The sequence below is a fragment of the Ambystoma mexicanum genome, chromosome 6q (assembly GCF_040938575.1).
Source record: "Ambystoma mexicanum isolate Mex_15411 chromosome 6q, UKY_AmexF1_1, whole genome shotgun sequence".
NCBI classification, from domain to species: Eukaryota; Metazoa; Chordata; class Amphibia; order Caudata; family Ambystomatidae; genus Ambystoma; species Ambystoma mexicanum.
In genome coordinates, this window is record NC_090937.1 from 200,408,465 (window position 1) to 200,428,670 (window position 20,206).

Genomic DNA, 20,206 nt, shown 5'->3' on the forward strand with positions numbered 1-20,206 from the left:
CGCTGCCACCACCACCATAAGCTTGGTGAAAACCCTCGGGGCGGAGGTCGATCCGAACGGCAGGACCCGAAACTGGAAGTGCGAGTCACCAACCGCGAACCTCAGGTACTTCTTGTGCTTGGGATGGATCGGCACATGGAAGTAAGCATCCTTGAGGTCGAGAGACACCAATCAGTCCTGAAGTTGAAGGGCCTGGAGGCCTTGAGAAAGAGTCACCATCTTGAACTTGTCCTTCCTGAGGAGTCTGTTCAAACCGTGCAAGTCCATGGTGGGTCTCAATCCCCCGTATTTCTTTGAAATCAAAAAATAAGGGGAATACCATCCCTTGTTCCTCTCCGCTACAGGCACCAGTTCTATGGTGCCTTTCTCCAGCAGGGCTTGAATTTCCTGCGTAAGGAGCGGATCCAGACTCTTCAAAGAGAGGTTCCGTGGTGGATTGTCATGAGGCCTCTGCCGAAAAGGAAGACAGTAGCCGTGGGTAATGATCTCCAGAACCCACACATCCGAAGTAATGGCTTGCCACTCTACAAGATGCTGCGCCAGCCTTCCCCCAACCGGCGAACCATGGGACTTGTGTATAGGTGCGTTACAAATGCCATATCATATCATGACTGAGTGGTAGCGGCTGCGGCGTTGCCTGAGGGCAAAGAGGCAACTGCCCGAGCGGCCTTGGCACCTCGAGTACCTTTGTTTCCACCTCTGGCACTCTTACGATGGCCTCTTTGACCGCTAGCTCCTCTCGCTTTACAGAAGGACGAGTAATAGCGAAAGGAACCTCCCCTCCATTGCTGTCTCCTAGGACGAAAAGGCGGAGGTTGGCGAACTGCAGCACCCAACGATTTCGCTGCAGCTTTGGAGGTCTGCAACCTCTCAAGGCTCTCGTCAGCCTTGCTGCCAAAAAGGTGTTCACCGTCAAAAGGCATGTTGAGGAGCCGGGACTGCAAATCAGGAGCGAACCCAGACTTCCGCAACCACGCAAACCTGCGCATTACGGTGCTCGCCGCCATGGACCGGCTGACACAATCCGCCAAGTCCAAACCCGACTGAACGGCCTCACACATAGCATCCTTGCCATCCTGAACCATAGCAAGGAAACCATCCTGTTCGTCCCCTTCGGGAATATGATCAGCCGCTAATGCAACACAGTTCCACAGAGTGTGTGTGAAACGAGACAAGGCACATATGAAGTTGGCCGCCTGAAGCGCCATACCCCCCCGAAGAAAACACTTTCTTCGCCCAGCCGTCAAAACGTTTGTCGTTCCTATCCGGAGGGATGGCAGGATACGACGCCTGCTTTGCCAGGGCCGTAGCCGCCTGCACCACCAAACTCTCCGGGGTGGGGTGCCTAGACAAGTAGCAGTGGTTGCTACTGGCTGGACGGTATTTTCGCGACAAAGACTTGCCCACTGCCGGGAGACTCTCCGGGGCAGTCCAAGCCGCCGTCACCCTTCTCTGCAGAGCCATATGAAAAGGCAAAACCGAGTCAGTTGGTGGACCGAGATCAAGGATGTCCGTGAGATCATCCTGAACGAACTCCCCTGGGGGAGCTGACCAACGCAAGTACTCGGTAACCCAAGACATAAGGCGCCGATATGAAGAAAAGATATGAGTGCCAGGCTCCAGCCGACAAAACTCCACCTCCGGAGAGGTGTCCAGTCCACTGGCATCATGCAGCGACTGCCTCAGGTCATCAAACTGGCTATGGCCCGAGATAAGGTCATCTGGAACCGTTACCGGAACCAGGCCGCCATCAGAGCCTTCATCACCCTCAGAAATGTACTCCAGGCGGGGAGAGGAAGACCTCTGCGGATCAAAGCAGTGCCGGACCTTAGCCATAGTCTTTCTAGGGGCAAACCCCGTGCCACGGGGCCCCTCCGACACCACCGCCTCGAAAGGCGTCGAGGGCACCGAACGAGTCGGAATCGGCGTCGACATCAGCTGCAGCGCCTCAAGCATCGGCGGCGTCAACACAGTCCTCAAAGCCGGAGCTCAGAGCGTGTCTCTCGACAACCTGGGCACTGACGGCGTCGACGACCCCCTCGGAGGCGGAGCCTCAAGAGAAATCATTGACGACCTCAGCGCCACAGGCGTCGACGTCTTCTTTGAAGACGGCACAGGATCACGCAGTCTCAAGCGCGTCGAGAACCGGGACCTGGAACGGGCATGGCGAGAACGGCATGCATGGAGGGATAAGCGACCCGCCGACGGGCGGAGTCCTCGGAAGAGGACGGGGAAGGCGACCTATGCCGGCGCTTCCTGGAATGCCTCGAAGAGGCGGAGGAGTGGCGAGACTGACTCCTGGAAGGAGACCCACCGGACTTCTGACGATGATGCGGAGAGTCACCCCTCGAGTCATCCGTCGATAGCCCCGCAGACCTCGACTTCCGGGGCTTAAACACCCGGCCTACCGACAGCTTCTTCTTGCGTTCCCGCAAGGCCTTTGCCGTGAGCGACTGGCAGTCGACACAGTCGTCCGTATCGTGGGCCTCCCCGAGGCACCAGAGGCAGGCGTCGTGCGAATCCGTGACCGACATCTTGGACCCACAGTCCCCGCAGTTCTTGAAGCCCGGACGCGGGGTCGAAGATGAGAAAGACATCGCCACGAGCAGGTCTTCACAACAACCGAACAGGTTCAACGAACCGAGAATAGAAAACAGCAAACTCCAACGAGTCGAGGCGTACCGAGATTCACAAAGCGAACACGTTTGCGGAAAAAACGGAACTGAGGCTATGGGCGTCGTGCGTCCTACTTATCACATCGGGTGACGTCCGCCGTCGGAGGAGGTCCTCGGGGACGGCGCATCGACGTAGGACGCAGACGCCAAAGATTTTCCGAAGCAGCACAGCTGTGGACATTACCTGTCATTGATATGGAATACGTCGGAGGACCCAATCCCCTCGAAATCCTACTTTAAATTCAGATCTAACTACAACACACACACACGAAACAGTCGATCAACTAGCCAGTGCATCCTTCCCCTTACCACCCGCCTGACATTTTACTTGTATCCTGTACAATATCATGTATATAATCTACTGTATCACTGCTACTACCTGTATGTATTATTTGTATTATTTGTAATTATGTAACTGTGTAACCTAAGCTTCGCATATATCCTGTACTGCTGCGCTCTCTTACCCTTGGGTCTGGTGCGCATTATAAGTGAATAAAACAAACAAACAAACATAAGCATGACTTTTTCGGTGTACTGCATCGCTGGCCCGGAAGATAGTTGAGAACCATCCACTGCTGTGACGTTTTCCGATTTCAGCTTTTGTCGGAGACGAAGGCCTAATCGTGCAGCCAGATCTTGGTCAATATAATTTCCCACGGCTCCGCTATCAATGTATGCCTCCAAGGCATATATCTTTGATGGTTGTTTGTGGTTAACCAAAAGTATCGGGATGACGGGATGTGAGGTCTGTACGGATTCCTTCTTTTCGCTCAACAAGTGGACCCCTTCGCTTGCCGGGCGTTGGAGTTTCCCGGATCTTGTTCCTTTTCCTCATCATCTTTGTCCATTGCTCTGACTAATTTCTTGAGTGGTTTCACCGGGAATTCTCGGAGGAAGTGCCCTGCTTTCCTGCAGTATAAGCAGAGCTGTTGTTGCCTAGTTTACTCCCTTTCAGCTTTGGTGATGGGGCTCTGTAATCCACCGATCTGCATTGGTTCAGTCTGTTCATGGGATTTGGCTTGATGGTCACGGGGGTCGCACATAGACCAACCTCCCTTCAGCTATTGTTCGGTCCATTTTTCGATTCTGCAATCTGTGATCGAGCTGCACAGTCAAGTTGATGTACTTCGCACATCCCTTGGGGGGGGGGGATTTACCACTTGAGCTAGAACATCCTTAAGTTTCCCACGCAACCCTCGATAAAAGAGCATAGTCCTCTTTTCTTCTGGCCAGTTTGTCTGTGCTACGAGACAATTGAAGGTTGCAATGTAAGTCAATAGGTCTTGATTTCCATGTCTGAGTGACAATAATTCATTGTCCAAATCTTGTCCTGGAGTATGCCTTGCAAACAATTTCTCCATCTCACGCTAAATATTCCCCAAAGTCTCGAAGCAGAGGATCATCATGGTTTACTAACGGGATTGACCAGTCCGCTGCGCTGCCTCCTAAATATGAGAGTACAAATCCGACTCTGGCTTGATCGTTAGGAAAAGCCCCAGGCCGTCACAAAAAATGAAGGCGACATTGGTTCATGAATATAGCATACTTTGTAGGGTCGTCAGTAAAACGTTTGGGCTGGGCCAGTGGTACTGCACCTGGAAGAACCACTTGAACTGGTGTTGAAGGCTGCGGCATGGGAGAAGCATTTGTCTTGCTAAGTCGTCAGTTCGTTCTCGAGCTACAATAAGATCACTCCTTAAAGCATTGGTTTCCTTTCTGGAGGCATGAACTTCAGCCCATAATTCCCCCAATAGTTGGACCAACTGGTCTGTTTCCTTGCTAAGTCGTCAGTTCGTTCTCGAGCTACAATAAGATCACTCCTTAAAGCATTGGTTTCCTTTCTGGAGGCATGAACTTCAGCCCATAATTCCCCCAATAGTTGGACCAACTGGTCTGTTTCCGAAGTTTCCATAATGCCCAGGCAGGGATTTGTAGAGGCTTCGCGTTCTGTCACCTCGTCTCTGCGGACGTTGGGGCACGGTTGCAGCCCTCCCTGGAAATGGGTCACCCTCGTCAGGCTCCTTCCCCTGCACATATGCTGTGGGCTGCAGCAATTGGCGACACTGCTCCTGCGTAGAGATGAGAGATCGTGAGAATGCTGGTATGTGACTGTTCTCCCACTCTAACCCTTCTTCCCAAAATGTGGTGAGCATGCGCCGATCCATATAAGCTCACCTATTGATTAATGATGATGAGTTCTCCATCCTGCTTCTCACTGCAGGGGCGTTCTTGATGGGCCGAGTTCCTTCACTGGCCCATTGTAGGTGGTAGCCCAGTCCAGCTGTGGCTACGCAACTCCTGATGGTAAGTGTCTTAAGGTTTTAAAATATGGTGATGTTGATTCCGGATTATTGTCCGTGTCTTTTAATAATGCCTTTTTTCTGCTTTCTCCCTACAGGTGAAGTTGAGGCCCTGCAGTAGTTCCGGTCCATGAGGCGAGGCCAAAACGGAAGAGAATGTAGCCCACGATGCGCCGACAGCAGGTGAGTGATTGTTTAAGGTTGAGCGTGAAGATTTGTCAAAAGCGCGACCTTAAACGCAATGTCTTTGTGAGTTCTAACCTTGTCTTTATCTTTTCTCTCGTAGGATTGCCCGCCGTGCCACGATGTCGGGGTTTGAGTGCTGCCTTCCAGAGGTCTGGAGATGACTTCTGAATGCCAGAGTCCCCGATGATGCGTGCCGACGAAAGCAGCTTCCAAGGTAAGTGTTGAGGCTGGAAACGAAGGTAAGATGCGTTGCTGGTTGCTGGAACACAAAGGTAAGATGCTGATGCTGGTAGCTGGAACACAAAGGTAAGATGCGCTCAGGCGGCGGCGAGCGGTACGTTGCCATCAGTGCAGAATAAAGCGAAGCGCTTGCATGAAGGCTGGGCGGGCTTATACAGTCTAGCTCTGGCCACGCACATTAGCCTTGGGCTCACCAGCCCCACCCTGCCACTCCTAAGGATGCTGCACGTGCAATCCAGCTTTCCCCAGCAGCCACGCCCGAACACATGCACGTGGAGATACCTGTAAAACAAAGTACTTTTGCACCGAACCAAGTGTGTTCATTTATATTTGTTCATGAGCCTGGCGCCAAAGTTGCCAGGACTGAGTCCAGATGGGTCCTTTATGTTGTATTGTCCCAAAGGGACAATCAAAAGTTAGGTTACCCCTTGCCCTTGTCCCCTAATGGTGCGGGTTCTGTGTTTCTGGGCCAGTGGCCATGACAGCTGTGTGTAATTATCAGTAATTACCTGACTCTGCCTGACCATTGTGTTGGTACATGTCCGATATCCAGCTCAGGTGTTAGTCCGTTTTTTCTCACAATGAGCGATCTGTGAGATAGTGTTTGTGTCGGAAAAGAGGGGTGGGGGTGGCAAGAGGGATGAGTTCCTAAATATCCTACTTGGTACGATGGGGGGAAAAGTTGTTACAGGGAAGGGAATGCTGCGTCTCACCATCCAGTGTCCCACTTCCCTAAGACCCCTCATCCAGGTGATCCTCCCGCACTGGTCCACCCCCAGGAACTAGATCTAAAAGCGATGGCCGTGTCCTGGCCACCTGGATGACAGATCCCCGGGGACTAGCGGGTGGGACACCTTCTGGTTTCTCACACTCTTGATTAGATATCCCCCTCTTGGAAAACGGTATTGACTTGGTTTGATTATTGCCCCCTTTTTTTGGCTGTGGCAATACGGGTTAAAATATTCTCTTGTCCAACATCTCTCTCTTGGGAGGTTCCAGTCACTCTGTTTAATTATTGCCTCCTCTTGGCTTCGGAAAAGCGGGCTGCAATTTTCTCTCGTTCGATAGTTCCCCTTTGAGCGATTATATTTACTCTGTTCAATTATTGCCCCTTCTTGGCTTTGGCAATGCGAATTACAATGTTCTCCTGTTCAACATCTCATAACAGGAGGGCTGCACCCAGTTAGCTTTAGTTTAAAGGTCTGATATTCAAATGGTGCACTTTTGCACAGTGGTCTATTTCGGAGCACCCTGGGGTCACCTCTATTTGGACAACTCACTGGTCTGTTCTGGCGTCTCCGTCGGACCCGCTGCTTGTGCTTCACTCATTGGAATTCCCCTCCCCTCCCCCCCGACGTTTGACAGCTCCGGTCAGCCTTTGTCTGCTCGCGCTGCGAGATGCAGGACATGGAGAGCTTCTCTCCCCTTTGGGACAGCTAGCTTTCACACTCCGTCCTGCCTCGCGTCATCGGCATCTGGCTAGACACCCGTCCTCTGCCAAGTCATCTGCACCACATCCCGCTACTGGCAATGCAGCAGCTCCAAACTCTGCCTTCTCCTGCTCCTTCTTAATGGCCCACACCTGAAAGGCCCCTAAATGCTCAAAAGTCCTGCTCAGGTGTGGGTCAACATAACAAAAAGATCGCACATTAGAGCTGTGCAACTCTAGCCCCCTCTTCCTCGTCTCAGTATGAAGAGCATTATGGGACTTGGAGTCCACAAAGTTCTTAGTTGTTTTACAAACAGAATCCTCAACTTTATATTAATGCTTTAGGACTGTAGGATCATTAAGGAAAATGACAAGGGGATTCTCCTCCTGGCCAGATTCCCCTCCCATGTGATCATCCTGCATAATACCACCCACAGGATCAGCAACAGGTAGCAGCTGCCTTCCCATGGCCACATGGGAGGCGACTTTAGGCTGGGATTCTGTGATGGGTCAGCAGGATTCATCACAGGGACCACATGGAAAGGGGATTGTGTTTAGTAAATGTATCCAATGGGATTAGAGAATGTAATGGATAATTAGATTTCTTTGTACAGGATTAGCCAACAGGAATTGTGGAATGACTTTTTAAACTTTAGACATATGTGTAATTATGTAAATTATTTGAGTGTGTATAAACGGTGCAACTTTGTTCAGCACGGAAAGGAGTTGTTAGTTTTCAGTTTTAGTTTTAATGACAGACTAACCCTTCCAGTCAACAGCATGCAATAAATTTGCTTTTCTGACAAGTGCATTTACTCTCCATGGAGCAGGTTTTTTTCACATTGGATTTTTGAGACACATACCTACATGTGTGAAGAACTCAAAGCAGTTTTGAAGTAGTGGCTGCGGTAGAGGGCAAAGAGGGAGAAACTCCTTCGGTAGCTCTACCTCCACGACCTCTGGGCAATCTGGCCTCTCATCCTTCTGAAGAATAAAAGTGAGAGGAGCGACCTCTCCAACTATGAGAAGTTGGCTGGTGGATTGGTACCCCTAAAGATTTAGCAGCTGCCTTGGAGGCGTTCAGTTTTTGAAGACTCTCTGCAGTCTTAGTGCCAAAAGGTGAGACCCATCAAAGGGCATGTCTAACAGCCTGGATAGCACATCTGCGGCAAATCCCGCCTTACGCAGCTACGCAAACCAGCTTGCGACTGTGCTAGCCGCCATGGAACAACCCAACTAATCAGATGCATTCAAACGTGATTTAAAGGATTACCAATCTGCTTCTTCTGATATTCAGGAAACCCTTTCTCATTTCCCCTTCGGTGATACTTTCAGCTGCTTGGGCTTTAAGCACCCACAATGTGGGGGTGTACTTTGCCAATGCACAAGAGGCATTTATGGCCTTCAGCTCCATAATTCCAGCTGAGAATACTCTATCCCCTAAGAAATCAAACATTTTGTCATCTCTGTCAGGGGGGATTGTAGGGTAGGCCACTGCCTTTGAAATAGATGCTGCTGCTAACACTACCAGACTTTCTGGGGTAGGGGGCCTAGAGAGGAATTCTCGGTCAAAAGGCGATGGTCTATATTTTTTTAACAGATCGCTATTGACAGCTGGAGAGGTGTCTAATTTCTGCCAGTTTTCTAGGATTTTGTTCCTCAAAGTGGAGTGGAATGGAAAAACAGGTTCCTTGGGTGGGGGGGGGTTGGGGACCTTGTCCATTATGTCTGTCAGATTGTTCTGTTCTATGTCCTTTGCAGGCTGGCCATAGCCCAAGTATTCTGTCACTTTGTTTATGACAGGCCTGTAAGCACCACTAGAATGGCCAGCTGAGTGGGTCTGTAGTTGCAAATTCTACTTCTGGTTAAGTGTCAAGACCACTAGCGTCTTTCAAACACGCAGCCAAATCCTGTAACTTTGAGTCCTCAGAGGTAAGTCCCTCTGGTACATTAGGCGTGTCATATCTCACACCAAAAGGAGGATTATCATCCTGTTCCTCTTCTTACTCCAAAATGGGCCCCATAGACTTAAAGTCTTTTTAGACAACGGATTAAAAGCCGTTGTTGGGTCCTAGTATGATGTTGACGGCTTCGACATAGAAGGCCTTGACATAGAGGCCTTCGACAGATTAGAAGGAGGAGGCAGTGGATACGATTTTTCTTGTGTCAACAAAACTGTCGACGCCACTCGAGAAGGCTTTTCAGACAAACTACCCGGGCTCTTATGCACACGCAAAGCAGTCTTAGACGACTCCCGGTCGGCTTTGTGAGTCACAATGGTGTCGGAAGCTTTCTTTGGTTCTTTCAAGGGAACAGACTGGGCCACCTTCATCATCTGAAGACAGAATTCCTCCCAATCTGCTTTAGAGAGCCGATTTAATCGGAAAGCATGCATTTTTCCTGTCAGACGAGAAATCTGATGGCGCCTTTGATTTTCGTCGAGAAGAGGAGGATGAAGAGTGATGTGAATTGCTCTTGGACCTGGAGCGATGAGTGTTTCAAGCACACCTTGATCTCTGAGGAGATCTGTCTGCCAACCTCTTTTCTCTGACTATCGCCTTTTTGAAGGAGTGGATGAGGAATATTTAGAGCGCGACTGACCTATTGTGACTTTTGCCTCCCTTTCTTTCAAGGCCTTGCTGGTCATGGATTGGCACGACCCACAATCTTCGACCTTGTGTTCCACCCCAAGGCACCAGAGGCATATTCTATGCAGATCAGTGATCGACATCTTCGAGTCACAGTCCGCACACCTCTTAAAACCTGTTTTAGGAGTAGACATACTCGAAAAAGAAACTACTCAACAGAAAAATCGCAGAGGCGATTGAACCGTTTGAAGCGTGCTGTGCATGTGGACAAAAAGAACGGAGGCAATGGGGGGTGCATGCCATTTATACCAATGTCTACGCACGCCGAATGCAGGGAAGGAAGCCGCCGAGGGATCTCGAATCAATGGCGGCCTCTGCTGTCGAAACGTTGCGGAAGCTGCAGGCAGGATATCAGTATATCGAAGACGAGGAAATAATCCATTAGAAGGCTATTGTCGGAGAAATGTTACAGGGCTACCTAATAACCTACCGGTAGAATATCTGTGAGCTGAATTTGGAATTGTGGATGAGCACAATGGAGTGTTCTAATACATTGCGCAGATTAAATCTATTAAGAAGATACCTGAAAGCAACACCAAACACACTGATGCAATAACTTGCTTGGCGTTATCTGAACTCTACTCTAAGCCTTGGGAGTACCACTATTGACCATCTTATAAAATATCTCCATAAGTGAAATGGGTAGATCTTCTCAGACGTACGCCAGTCCGCAAATCCGGTCTCAGGATCTATACTAGCATGTTGTTTTAGCAAGATTGATAGTAAGCAAAACCAGAAAAAAGTAGCGACTATTGCCCATAGCTTTGAATATCTACCCTCAGATAAAAAGCTTTGCTATCTGCTTGAGGTTCCCAACACTAAAATCAGACAAGACTATCTGAGAATTAACTTTAATATTCTGACATCTGGGGAAATAATTGGAGCAGGGAAGAATACTGACAGAGCATTTAGGACATGTCCCTTATGTAAGACACAATAATTGGAAAGCATTAGACATTTGGTGACTCTCTGCAAGGCCATTGTTCCCCTTCGTATAAGGGCGTTGTTTACCAGTAACCCCATTTCTCCAGTGTTGGTATCTTTTATAGATTCACATGCTGTGAATACTCCCCCCGTCGACAGGGTGGGAATCCCTGGTTACTTACATTATAATGCATTTCGTAAAGTACAAACCTTGACACCTCGAGTGTCCTACCCACATAGTTGTGGGTGCTTTTGGTTACCATCAATAGGATGTTGAGTATATAGTTCCGCCCCAGCAGCTTACCCTCAGATTTGAACAAACCTTGCTGGTAAGCATAACCCCCAGTCAGAAAGGCTGTTTGCCTGGAGGGGATGGCTGGCGGGTGCATGTGAATCAGTATTGTACGATCGGGCCAAAAACAAAAAGGTCCGACCGTACAAAAAGACCGAAAAATGCTACCACCAAAGGTTCGAACACCAAAAGTTCGAACCTTTGGTGGTAGCATTGTAGGTAAGTATATAAAAAAATAAAAGACTGCGGGGACTGCGGGGGTGTCCCCCGCAACACCCCGCTCACTATACTGTGTATTACAGTGAGCAGGGTGTTGCGGGGGACACGCACGCAGCACCGACGGAAAAAAAATATGGGGGCTGCAGGGTTGTCCCACGCAACATCCCGCTCGCTATACTTTAGGGTATGGAGAGCTGCGGTTGCGGGGGAAACCCCTACAGCCCCCGTGAACAAAACGGTTTGTAAGTAGGGTTTGTTTATGCTGGGGGTGTGGGTGGGAGGTGTGTCGTGGGTGTGTCGTGGGTGTGTTGTGGGGGTGTGGGTACATAGGGGTTTTGTACTTGTGTTCGCATGGGAAATGTACGAACCTTTTGTGGTTCGTACATTTCACACGCAAACTTTTCGGCCGCGGTAAAATCAGCCACGGTCGAATCACATAGATCCGATGAATCAATGAAAGATACCAACGCTGGAGAAATGGAGTTACTGGTAAGAAACTACTCCCTTCTCCAGCATTGGATCTTTCATAGAGTCACATGCTGTGAATAGATCAGCGGCTTATTGGCTTTAGCATGACAGAAAGAGATCGGAGAAGAGATCCGTATTGCTATACCTTGTATCATGATAGCTTTGTCTTTATTTGACGTTCCAAATGCAATGAAGATTTGTCTCGTAGTTCTCCAGGACTTCGTCCGGTCAAGGTAGTATTTTAAGGCACTCTTGGCATCTAGGGAGTGCAATGCCATTTCCGCCGGAGTAGTAGCGTTTAGAAAAAAGGTGGGCAAAGTGATAGTTACGTTTTTGTGAAACTCACACGGTACTTTTGTTATAAAGGGAGTGTTGGTGAACATGATTACTTTGTGTCTGGCAAACCTTAGATATGGGGCGTCTACCACCAGAACCAGAAGCACTGAGACCCTTCTGGAGGAAGTAATTGCTACCAGAAAAGCTCATTTTCAAGTCACAAACTTCATGTGGGTTGTAGCCAGAGGCTCAAAGAGAGGCTTCACAGGCCTGCGAGCACCAGATTCAAAGTCCACACCGGTGGTCTTCTTCGGGGGAAAGAGCGGAAGACCCCTTTAAGAAAATGCTTGGTCAGCCTGTCACTGAACAGAGGAGCTTTCCCTCTCTTTCTAGTACATTTGGAAATAGCTGCCAGGTGGACCTTTATTGAGGAGAGTGCCAGACCCTCTTGCTAGTTTCAGGAGGTATGGAAGGACCTGCTGTGGCTGTATTGACAATGGTTCCAAGTTGGGTTGTTGTGCACATCAGGTACAAAACCTTTTCTCGCCACTGTTAGTATGCGCTGACATTCCTTTGGGATGTTTAGGTGGCCAAACTCTGTGTAATCAGGAGCCACGCAGTTAGCTTGAGGGAATGTGGGTGGTGATCTAGGATTGCGCCCCCGCTTTGCGATAGGAGGTCGGCTTGGGCTCCCAGCAGGATCGCATTGTCAGCCGACAGGGAGGTCTGAAAATCAAGTTTGTCTGGGCCAGCTGGGGTTCACCAAGATGATCTTGCAGGGGTACTGTCAGATCATTTGGACTGTTCTCCTGATTAGCGGCATGGGAGGGAACGCATACGCAAATGTTTGGCCCATGGGATGGAGAACACGTCCCCTTGCGTGTACCGATGTGGAAGTCTGCTCGCAAATTTCTGGCACTTTTTGTTTGTTGCTGCTGTAAAGAGGTCCAATGGCGGACGTCCCCATGTTGAGACGATCCTGACGATTTGGCTGCTCTGAAGTTACCACACATGGGACTGTGCAGTGGCCCTGCTGAGGATGTCCGCTCGTTGATTGTGTACTCCGGGTAGGTGAAACCCCTGCAGAGCAATGTTGTAGCAAACGGCCCAGTGCCAGATGGTCCGAGCTTGCTGTGATATGGCGCCTGACCTGGTGCCTCCCTGCTTGCAGAGGTAATGCATTGTGGTGGTATTGCTGTAAAGAGCTGCACCACGAGTTTTGACTTAGTGGGATGAATGATTTCAGGGCCCAGCAGACTATCCGCAGTTCTATGATGTTGATGTGAAGGGATGTTTCACTTGGTGTCCAAAGGACTTTGACTTTGTGCCTCCCTAGGTGAGCTGACAATCCCGCCATGGAGACGGCTGTTACATGGGTGAACTGAAGGATTGTTTTGAGCATTGGGAACCCCACTGTTATGTTGCTGTCCATGGGCCACCACTGAAGTGAGTGTGAGAGAGCTGGAGTGATGGTGACTTTGTCCTCCTATGATCCTTGGGTTTGCGACCACCTGGCCGCTACAAACTGTTGTACTGGTTGCATGCGTAGCCTGCAATGGGGGATCAGGGTTATACAGGATGGCATGGTCCCGAGTAGTGCCATGTATTTGCGCACTGACATCCGTTTGTTTTGGGTGAAGGAGAGGGTCAACGTTTTTAACATGCAAATTCTGTCGGCGGACAGGCTGGCTAGGCTTTGTGTCATGGAGAACTGTGCTCCCAGGAAGACTAAGGCTTTGGATGTCATGGTGCAGGACTTTTTGTAATTGATGGCAAATCCTAGCTGTTGGAGAAGTGTCTCAGTCATCGCCAGAGAGACTGCCACCTCCTGGAACGTTGAGGCCCTGACCAACCAATCGTCTAAATATGGGTAGATGTGGTGGCCTTGTCTTCGCAGGTAGGCCACTACTGGAGCCAAACATTTGGTTAAAGTCCTTGGAGCAGATCTTAGGCCAAACGGAAGGACTCGAAATTGGTAATGTCTTTTGGAGACCTTAAACCTGAGGTATTGTCTGTGTCTGCGATGGACTGGGATGTGGAAGGAAGCGGCTTTTGAATCTTAAGATGCCCGGTGTTCGTGCGGTTGCACAGCCTTTATTACATCCCGTAGCGTGATCATTAGTTTCCTTAAATCCAGGATCAGGCACCCTTTTCAATCTGGTTTCTTTACTACAAAATACCTTGCGTACACCCCTTTTCTTTTCGATTGCTTTTTTGGCGAGCATCTGACGCACCTCTTGTTGGAGGATCCCCAGGTGCAGGTGCGCCTCTGTTTTGGGAGATATTGGTTTTTGTTTGCGCTTAAACTCTGTAAATAAGGCATGATATCACAAGCAGAGACTGACACAAAAGAAATGTGTTTTCAAGACCTTTATTTAATATTGGTGAGGTTCAAAAACTCTGAACTTGCCCTAACACTAAGATGAGAGTAGTCTCTACCACAAAAATAAAGAAAACACCGTCTTAGTCATGTCTGCAAGTCGAAATAAAGATGGCCTATACTAAAAAACCTAATGCATGCCCTTACACATATAGAATAACTGTGAAAAGGGATATGTATGTAAAAAGGAAAAATAGTGTTAACAAAAAATATCTGAGCAACTTCTCTTCCCCGCGTTTACATAGCACGGGGTAAGGTGGAACACTCTGGCTGGGTGACACGCTTTGGCTCGGATTGCAAGGATACAGTTCTCAATGTGGTTCAAGGCTCACTTAGCCTTCCAAATTAATGTTCCTTGTTCTGCAGTTCAAACACAACTCAGTTTCATCTGGTTTCACAGTTCAACAAAATTCCCAATATTAAGGTTCACATAACAATCCTTGGTTGCAACACAAGTTTCTTTACACTTCGTTTCCTGTCGAAGACTTTCAAATGTGCGAAGCTGTGTCAAATACCTCCGCAGGACCACTTTGATTTTCGATCCCTTTTTACTTTCAATCTTGTACTCTTTTGGTTTCCCGTCGTTGGGATCACTTCTTCAATTTATCGAAACAAAGTTCATTTCACCCATCTCACGTTTATTTCACTCCCTTTGCCAGATTTATGAGATCAAGACACTTCACAGAGACTTTCGACTGGGCAATCTTTCTCTGCCGGACCACTCGGTTACTCTGTATCTCTCTTTTTCCCGCCGACCTCCCCATCTCCACTGAGACTCTCACCATACCGTGGTCAGACCACAGGATTGGGGCGACCTACGAGTCCAGTACTTATGCCTTTAAAATTGAGTCTACCAAGACTAGGTCTATGCGTGAAAAGGAGTTGTGTACTGCAGAGAAAAAGGTCTACGGAATGTCACCCTCTAGCATGGGTATGAGGGATTCACAAAGGCCCAAGACCTCATTTACCTGCTTAAAGTACTCTGAGTCTCCCAAATTTGCCCTTGTTGTGGTCGCTCCCCCATTCTCTTGCGGTCCCTTATTGGGTCTAACACCATATTAAAATCTCCCCCAACCACCAGTTTCCCTTCCACAAACCCTGTTAATTTGTCCCCGACCCCCTCCCAGAATTCACACTGGCCTATATTTGGAGCGTACACAGAGCCCGGCGTGAGCCTTGCCCCATGCAGATGACCTTTAACAAACACATACCTCCCATATGGGTCGGCTAGTACCGATTCTACTGGGAAACCCAGATGGGATGAGATCAGGAGTGCAACCCCTTGTTTTTTTTTCACATCAGAGGCCATGATCCCAGGAAGGCAGTCGAGGCTCACCACCCTTCGGCCAGTGTGTCTCCTGGAGCAACATCCAATCAAATCGTGCCATCTTAAATTCCTGAAGTACCATAGATCTGTTACTCAGTGATTTGAGGCCCCGAACGTTGAGGGAGCCGATAATCATTTCACCTGGACCAGACATCGCCCTGTTGCCGCAGCGCTGCATGACCTGAAACATCACACCCCGGACATTACAAAGAACAGCCCCCTTAAACTCCCCCTTCCCTCCCTCCACTCCACCCCTTTGGCATCCAACCCCGCTCAGGATTAGATCACCAGTGGTCCTCTTCAGCCCCAGACCTGCTTAACTAAGCTTTTTTTACTTGAGCCCCCTTCTGTCACTATATTGTTCAACACACCAAAAAAGATCAAACTGCCCCTCCCCCTCCTTCGGATATGCCAACTGCCATTTCCAGTCATCTGGCCACTTTCCTTGAGTTCACGACGTCCCGCCAGGGGAGTATTGAGTTTCATGAATTTCCTCAAGCCTGGGATTCTGCGCCTGTTGGGCACCTTTATGCGCCATTGCGTGTCATATGGGCTTTTCTCCTCTTCTCCCACCATTGGTGCTCCCCTCCAATCAGTTCTCCCATGACCCTCTGAATATCGTCCTCCGTCACCCATTTGTAATTATAACCATCGATTTCAAAGGATATAGAAAAGGGGAAGCCACATCTATATCTCACCCCCTTCTCGTTAAGCCATTTAGCTAGGGGGTACATTGGTGCCTCTTTGTCAGCGTTGGTGAACACAGATCCTGGTAAATTGCAATTTTTACATTACCCAGGGCCATTGAGCCCTGCCCCTTCGCTTTTTCCAGGAGTTTTTATCTGTCCTGGTAGTTATGGAAGCACGCAAGCACTGAACGTGTCCCCCTCCTTGCCGCCCCTGCTCTGTGCACCCTATCTATTTTAGGCTGGTCTATATTTTCATCGCTGAATAGGATCATCACTGTCTTGTGGATGGTTCTCCTTAGGTCCCTTTCAGATTCTCCCTCCTTCTCCGGGATTCAGAAAAATCTCAAGTGGTTCCTCCTTTCAAGATTCTCAAAGTCATCCATTTTCAGGGCCACCTCTGCTTCCCTTCTCTCCAAATCCGCCAACCTCATATCTATTAGCATCTCCATTGTCTCGAGGGAGTTCTGGTTGTTCTCAACTGCTTGGAGTCTATCCAAGCAGTTGACAAGTCAAGGTCTTCACCTGGATTCACCACCTTCTGAAAAATGGTTTGACAAGAACACACATTTCTAGTCAAAATAAAAACTGGACGATACAGAATACCATTTGTCGGTCTCAAAGGTTGATGAAGCAGTGCTTTATACTTTTGCAGTTATTGTGTCATTTGAGAAAAAAAGAAACCACATGAGCCTTGATTACAAATCAAGCCCAACGTTTAACAGTTTTATTTAATGGCCCCATCTACTGCTGCAGATACTAGTGCACCTACCAGAAAAAGTGTTACATGTATTGTCTCTATTCAACATTAATCTGAGAAATAGCACAGTCATAGTCATCAATAATAAAACAGCAAAAAGGGCTGACCTAATGGCATGTCTGGTTACACAATATCAGGTCCACCACTAATCAGCACTCGCCTTTGATGATCACAGTAGGAATGAACTCTAGTAGGACTCAAGTTCCACAAACACTCCATTTTCACCTAACAGATGACAATAGCTAATGCTAATTCACACCACCAATTGGGCCATCTGCAGCACAGCACACATTTTCTAGCCCTGAAAAGCATATTCAATACCTTGCACCAGGGCTGTTGGACGAGGATTGGTTCTGCATCAGTAACTTTCTCTTTTCCTTATCGAGCTCTGCTAATATGGCAACCCGGTTTTTGTTCTGGAATCCTGCAGAGAATAAAGAAAAACAAAAACCATAAGATTAAATTTAGACATCAGATGGGCCATTTAGCTCAAACCACATTAACGTTAATTTTTTATAGCTTCTGTGAACAGTGGCCAATACTGCATTCTATGTGCCAAAAAAGCCTGCCTTGGATAACCTGAATTAAACAGCAGTTCCCAATGTCAGGTGATGGGTCGCAGTACGTTTTTTTTTTTTTAAATACACTCATGCAAGGTGCTATAAAATGCAGGCATCATAAGGCTTTTATTTTATCTGTTTTGATTCATAGAAGAACCTTTAGAAAAACACAATAACAAATTCAAACACTCTAAAACGCACTATAGTTCATAATTCATAAAACCGTGTGATCTAAGACAATGTTGTAAAATCAATGTTACTTAAAACAGGTTGTTAAAAGTGTTACTTAGTACATTAAAACCTGAATCCTAACATCGTATAAACACTTTGTTGACTTCCTTACGACTACTTGTAGCACGCCTAAAGAACATAGCACTGTACATAAGGTTCATCATTTAATACAACACAGTATAGTAGTACTCGTTGTTACTTAACATGTACCGTCTGTTTTTTTGGTCCAGCCTGGCACACACCACTCCCCCAATTTGAACAGCGCTATATGAACCTTCTCCAAGTCTGATTTTAGGAAAAAAACTCAAAAAATCATTTGCCTTAATGGCATCATAGCTTCGCACAAACTGACCTAGGACTGTCATGTACGTTAGTCCCAGCTGCGGACATAATGTGAGTACATGTCTTGGGGATTCGATATTACCCTCCAGTTTACACGGGATCATAGATAAAGCTTTCTGGGATGCCAGCACTAGTAGTTTGTTAGTCCGAATTTGGAATAAAAAGTTGTGAACGGGCAAACTCGGCACTTCAACAGATAAGACTGAGTCCTTAAGTACCTATGTACTATATTAGTTGTATATTTGTAATTATGCAATGATAGTAAATGTGTATTATTAATTACCCAATCCCAATGTTGAATCATCTTCCTGTACATTTTCTTCAGAATTTCAAACTTTGTGCCACAGGAGAAGTCTGGGTACCACCCAATAGCGGAAAAGCTATCCTTGTTCAGCCTGGTAAAAAAATCTCCATGCACCTGGGCAGTTAGGGTTTCATAAAGCCGACCCACTAACTCAAGCAACAGACATATAGGGGTAGATTGCATCTTGATGTAAAGAGCACCTCTGCGTATCAGGCCCTGGCTTTGCAGAAACACCAGGCCGAGTTCTAAATGAAGATAGGCCATGGTTGTCGCAGGAGAGAGACTCAAGAGAGTTCGCCAAAAAAGGCCCTCTACCACATTCAGCCATGTAAAATCAGCCAGGGCGAGGGCTTGCACAAAACTCTGCTTGTAGAGTTTAATTATTCCTTCTACACAGTACCCGGCCGGCAGTCTGTTTGGCAAATTTGTTTATGGCAAACGTGAGTTGGCATGCCTTGACTTTCTTCCTATCTATAATGGCCCTATAATCACCATCAAGAAAAAATATGTATGTGAGGAAAATCTTCAATGCGCCAACCAAAAATGACCAAAGATGTGTGTGCTATTGTTGGTGAGTCAGAGGGTCAATTAGCTCACTTATACTTGTTTGAAAAAAGAAAAAACTTATTTATTAAATTTGTCCTTTTTTTGAAAATAGATCCAAGTGTTACTTCACACTGATAATAATCAACATTTGTTCACTTTGTGATATTCATATTTGACTCTGTAGGTAAATCATAATACAACTTCACTCAATATGTGATTGACATTGATTTTCACAGTAATGTTCATATTGCATATATATCTCTCAACACGTGTTTCCCCATTATTGTCACAAATGGTTCATCAGGAGAGAAAGTTATCTACATGAAAGAGAAAGAATATTTGAAAACTAGGAATGGGAAAAAAGGCTAAAGTGTACACATTATTGTTTGCTTAAAGATAAAAAATAAATATATTTATTAGATTATCTCCTTGTGTGTTGTTATACCATGAAAGGAAGCTTTTTTGAACATATGACTCACCCAGTTTTGCTTATCCAAGGTTTCTCTTTGTTGTCTGTTTTTAAAAACTTTGTCAAGAAGAGATGCCAGACAGAAAATCTCTTGTGAAGATCAATGTATATACATAAATTCTTAAATTTCCTTTGAAAATAAATGGTTCTTAAAGTTCCTAAAGTTGAACTTGAGTCCCAGAGAAAAGGAGAGAATATACAGAAAGAACAGATAAAAGTGTTTGTAGTATGTTTAGAAATGGGAGAAAGTACTGCATGCTATTTGTAGATTATCGCCATTTGAAAGAGCTGTTTTATTTTATATAATCTCTGAAGTTTAATCAGAGAAACTAATGATTAGGTATTGAGAGATAGTCTTACCTCGAGAGTAAAGTTAATAAGATGCCATGATGAGTGTAGGAAGTCCATGGTATCCTGATGGATACACGGCTTACTACTGTTTAAGCTGCGGTTTATATCGCAGCAAAGTGGTGCTTAGGCGTCATGATGTCACGCGTCAACGTGCCATTGCGTCATGACATCATCACAATCCAGGCTATAATCACCATCAGCCTGGAGTTCTATTCCCAGGTAGGGATAACTACTGACAGTCAATAATTTGGGAATCCACTGCCATCTGAACTCTATTTAACCCACGACTGACGTGACACCACCATCATTTTGGTCTTGCTCTTATTAATTGTCAGGTCATTCAATTTCCAGTATTCGATAAGGTCCATTAATTTATGACCCCTCTTATGGTGCGATCAAGTAAGATAAGGTTGTCAGTGTTCAAAAGGCTTTCTACCTGTCCGGAACCCATTTTAATAGAGCAACACTCTACTTCCAAAAGGCGAGCAGGTAACTGACTCTTCTGTTGACACATTCGTCTTTGAGGTGTTAGGGGAAACCGGCGTCCGCCGAGTCACAGGTGCAGGAATGACACGTGAGGAGTGGTCTAATAT

At 47.1% G+C, this 20,206-nt stretch overlaps 1 protein-coding gene across 1 annotated transcript in view; it reads right to left on the minus strand.

Annotated features, from left to right (window-relative positions):
- The window catches only part of INIP (INTS3 and NABP interacting protein), a 363,842-nt gene that overhangs the window by 180,763 nt on the left and 162,873 nt on the right, over window positions 1-20,206 (minus strand). Inside the window, exon 2 of the mRNA XM_069630641.1 lies at window positions 17,132-17,234. Within this exon, the coding sequence (XP_069486742.1) occupies window positions 17,132-17,234 (103 nt within the window). The remainder of the gene's footprint in view (window positions 1-17,131; window positions 17,235-20,206) is intronic.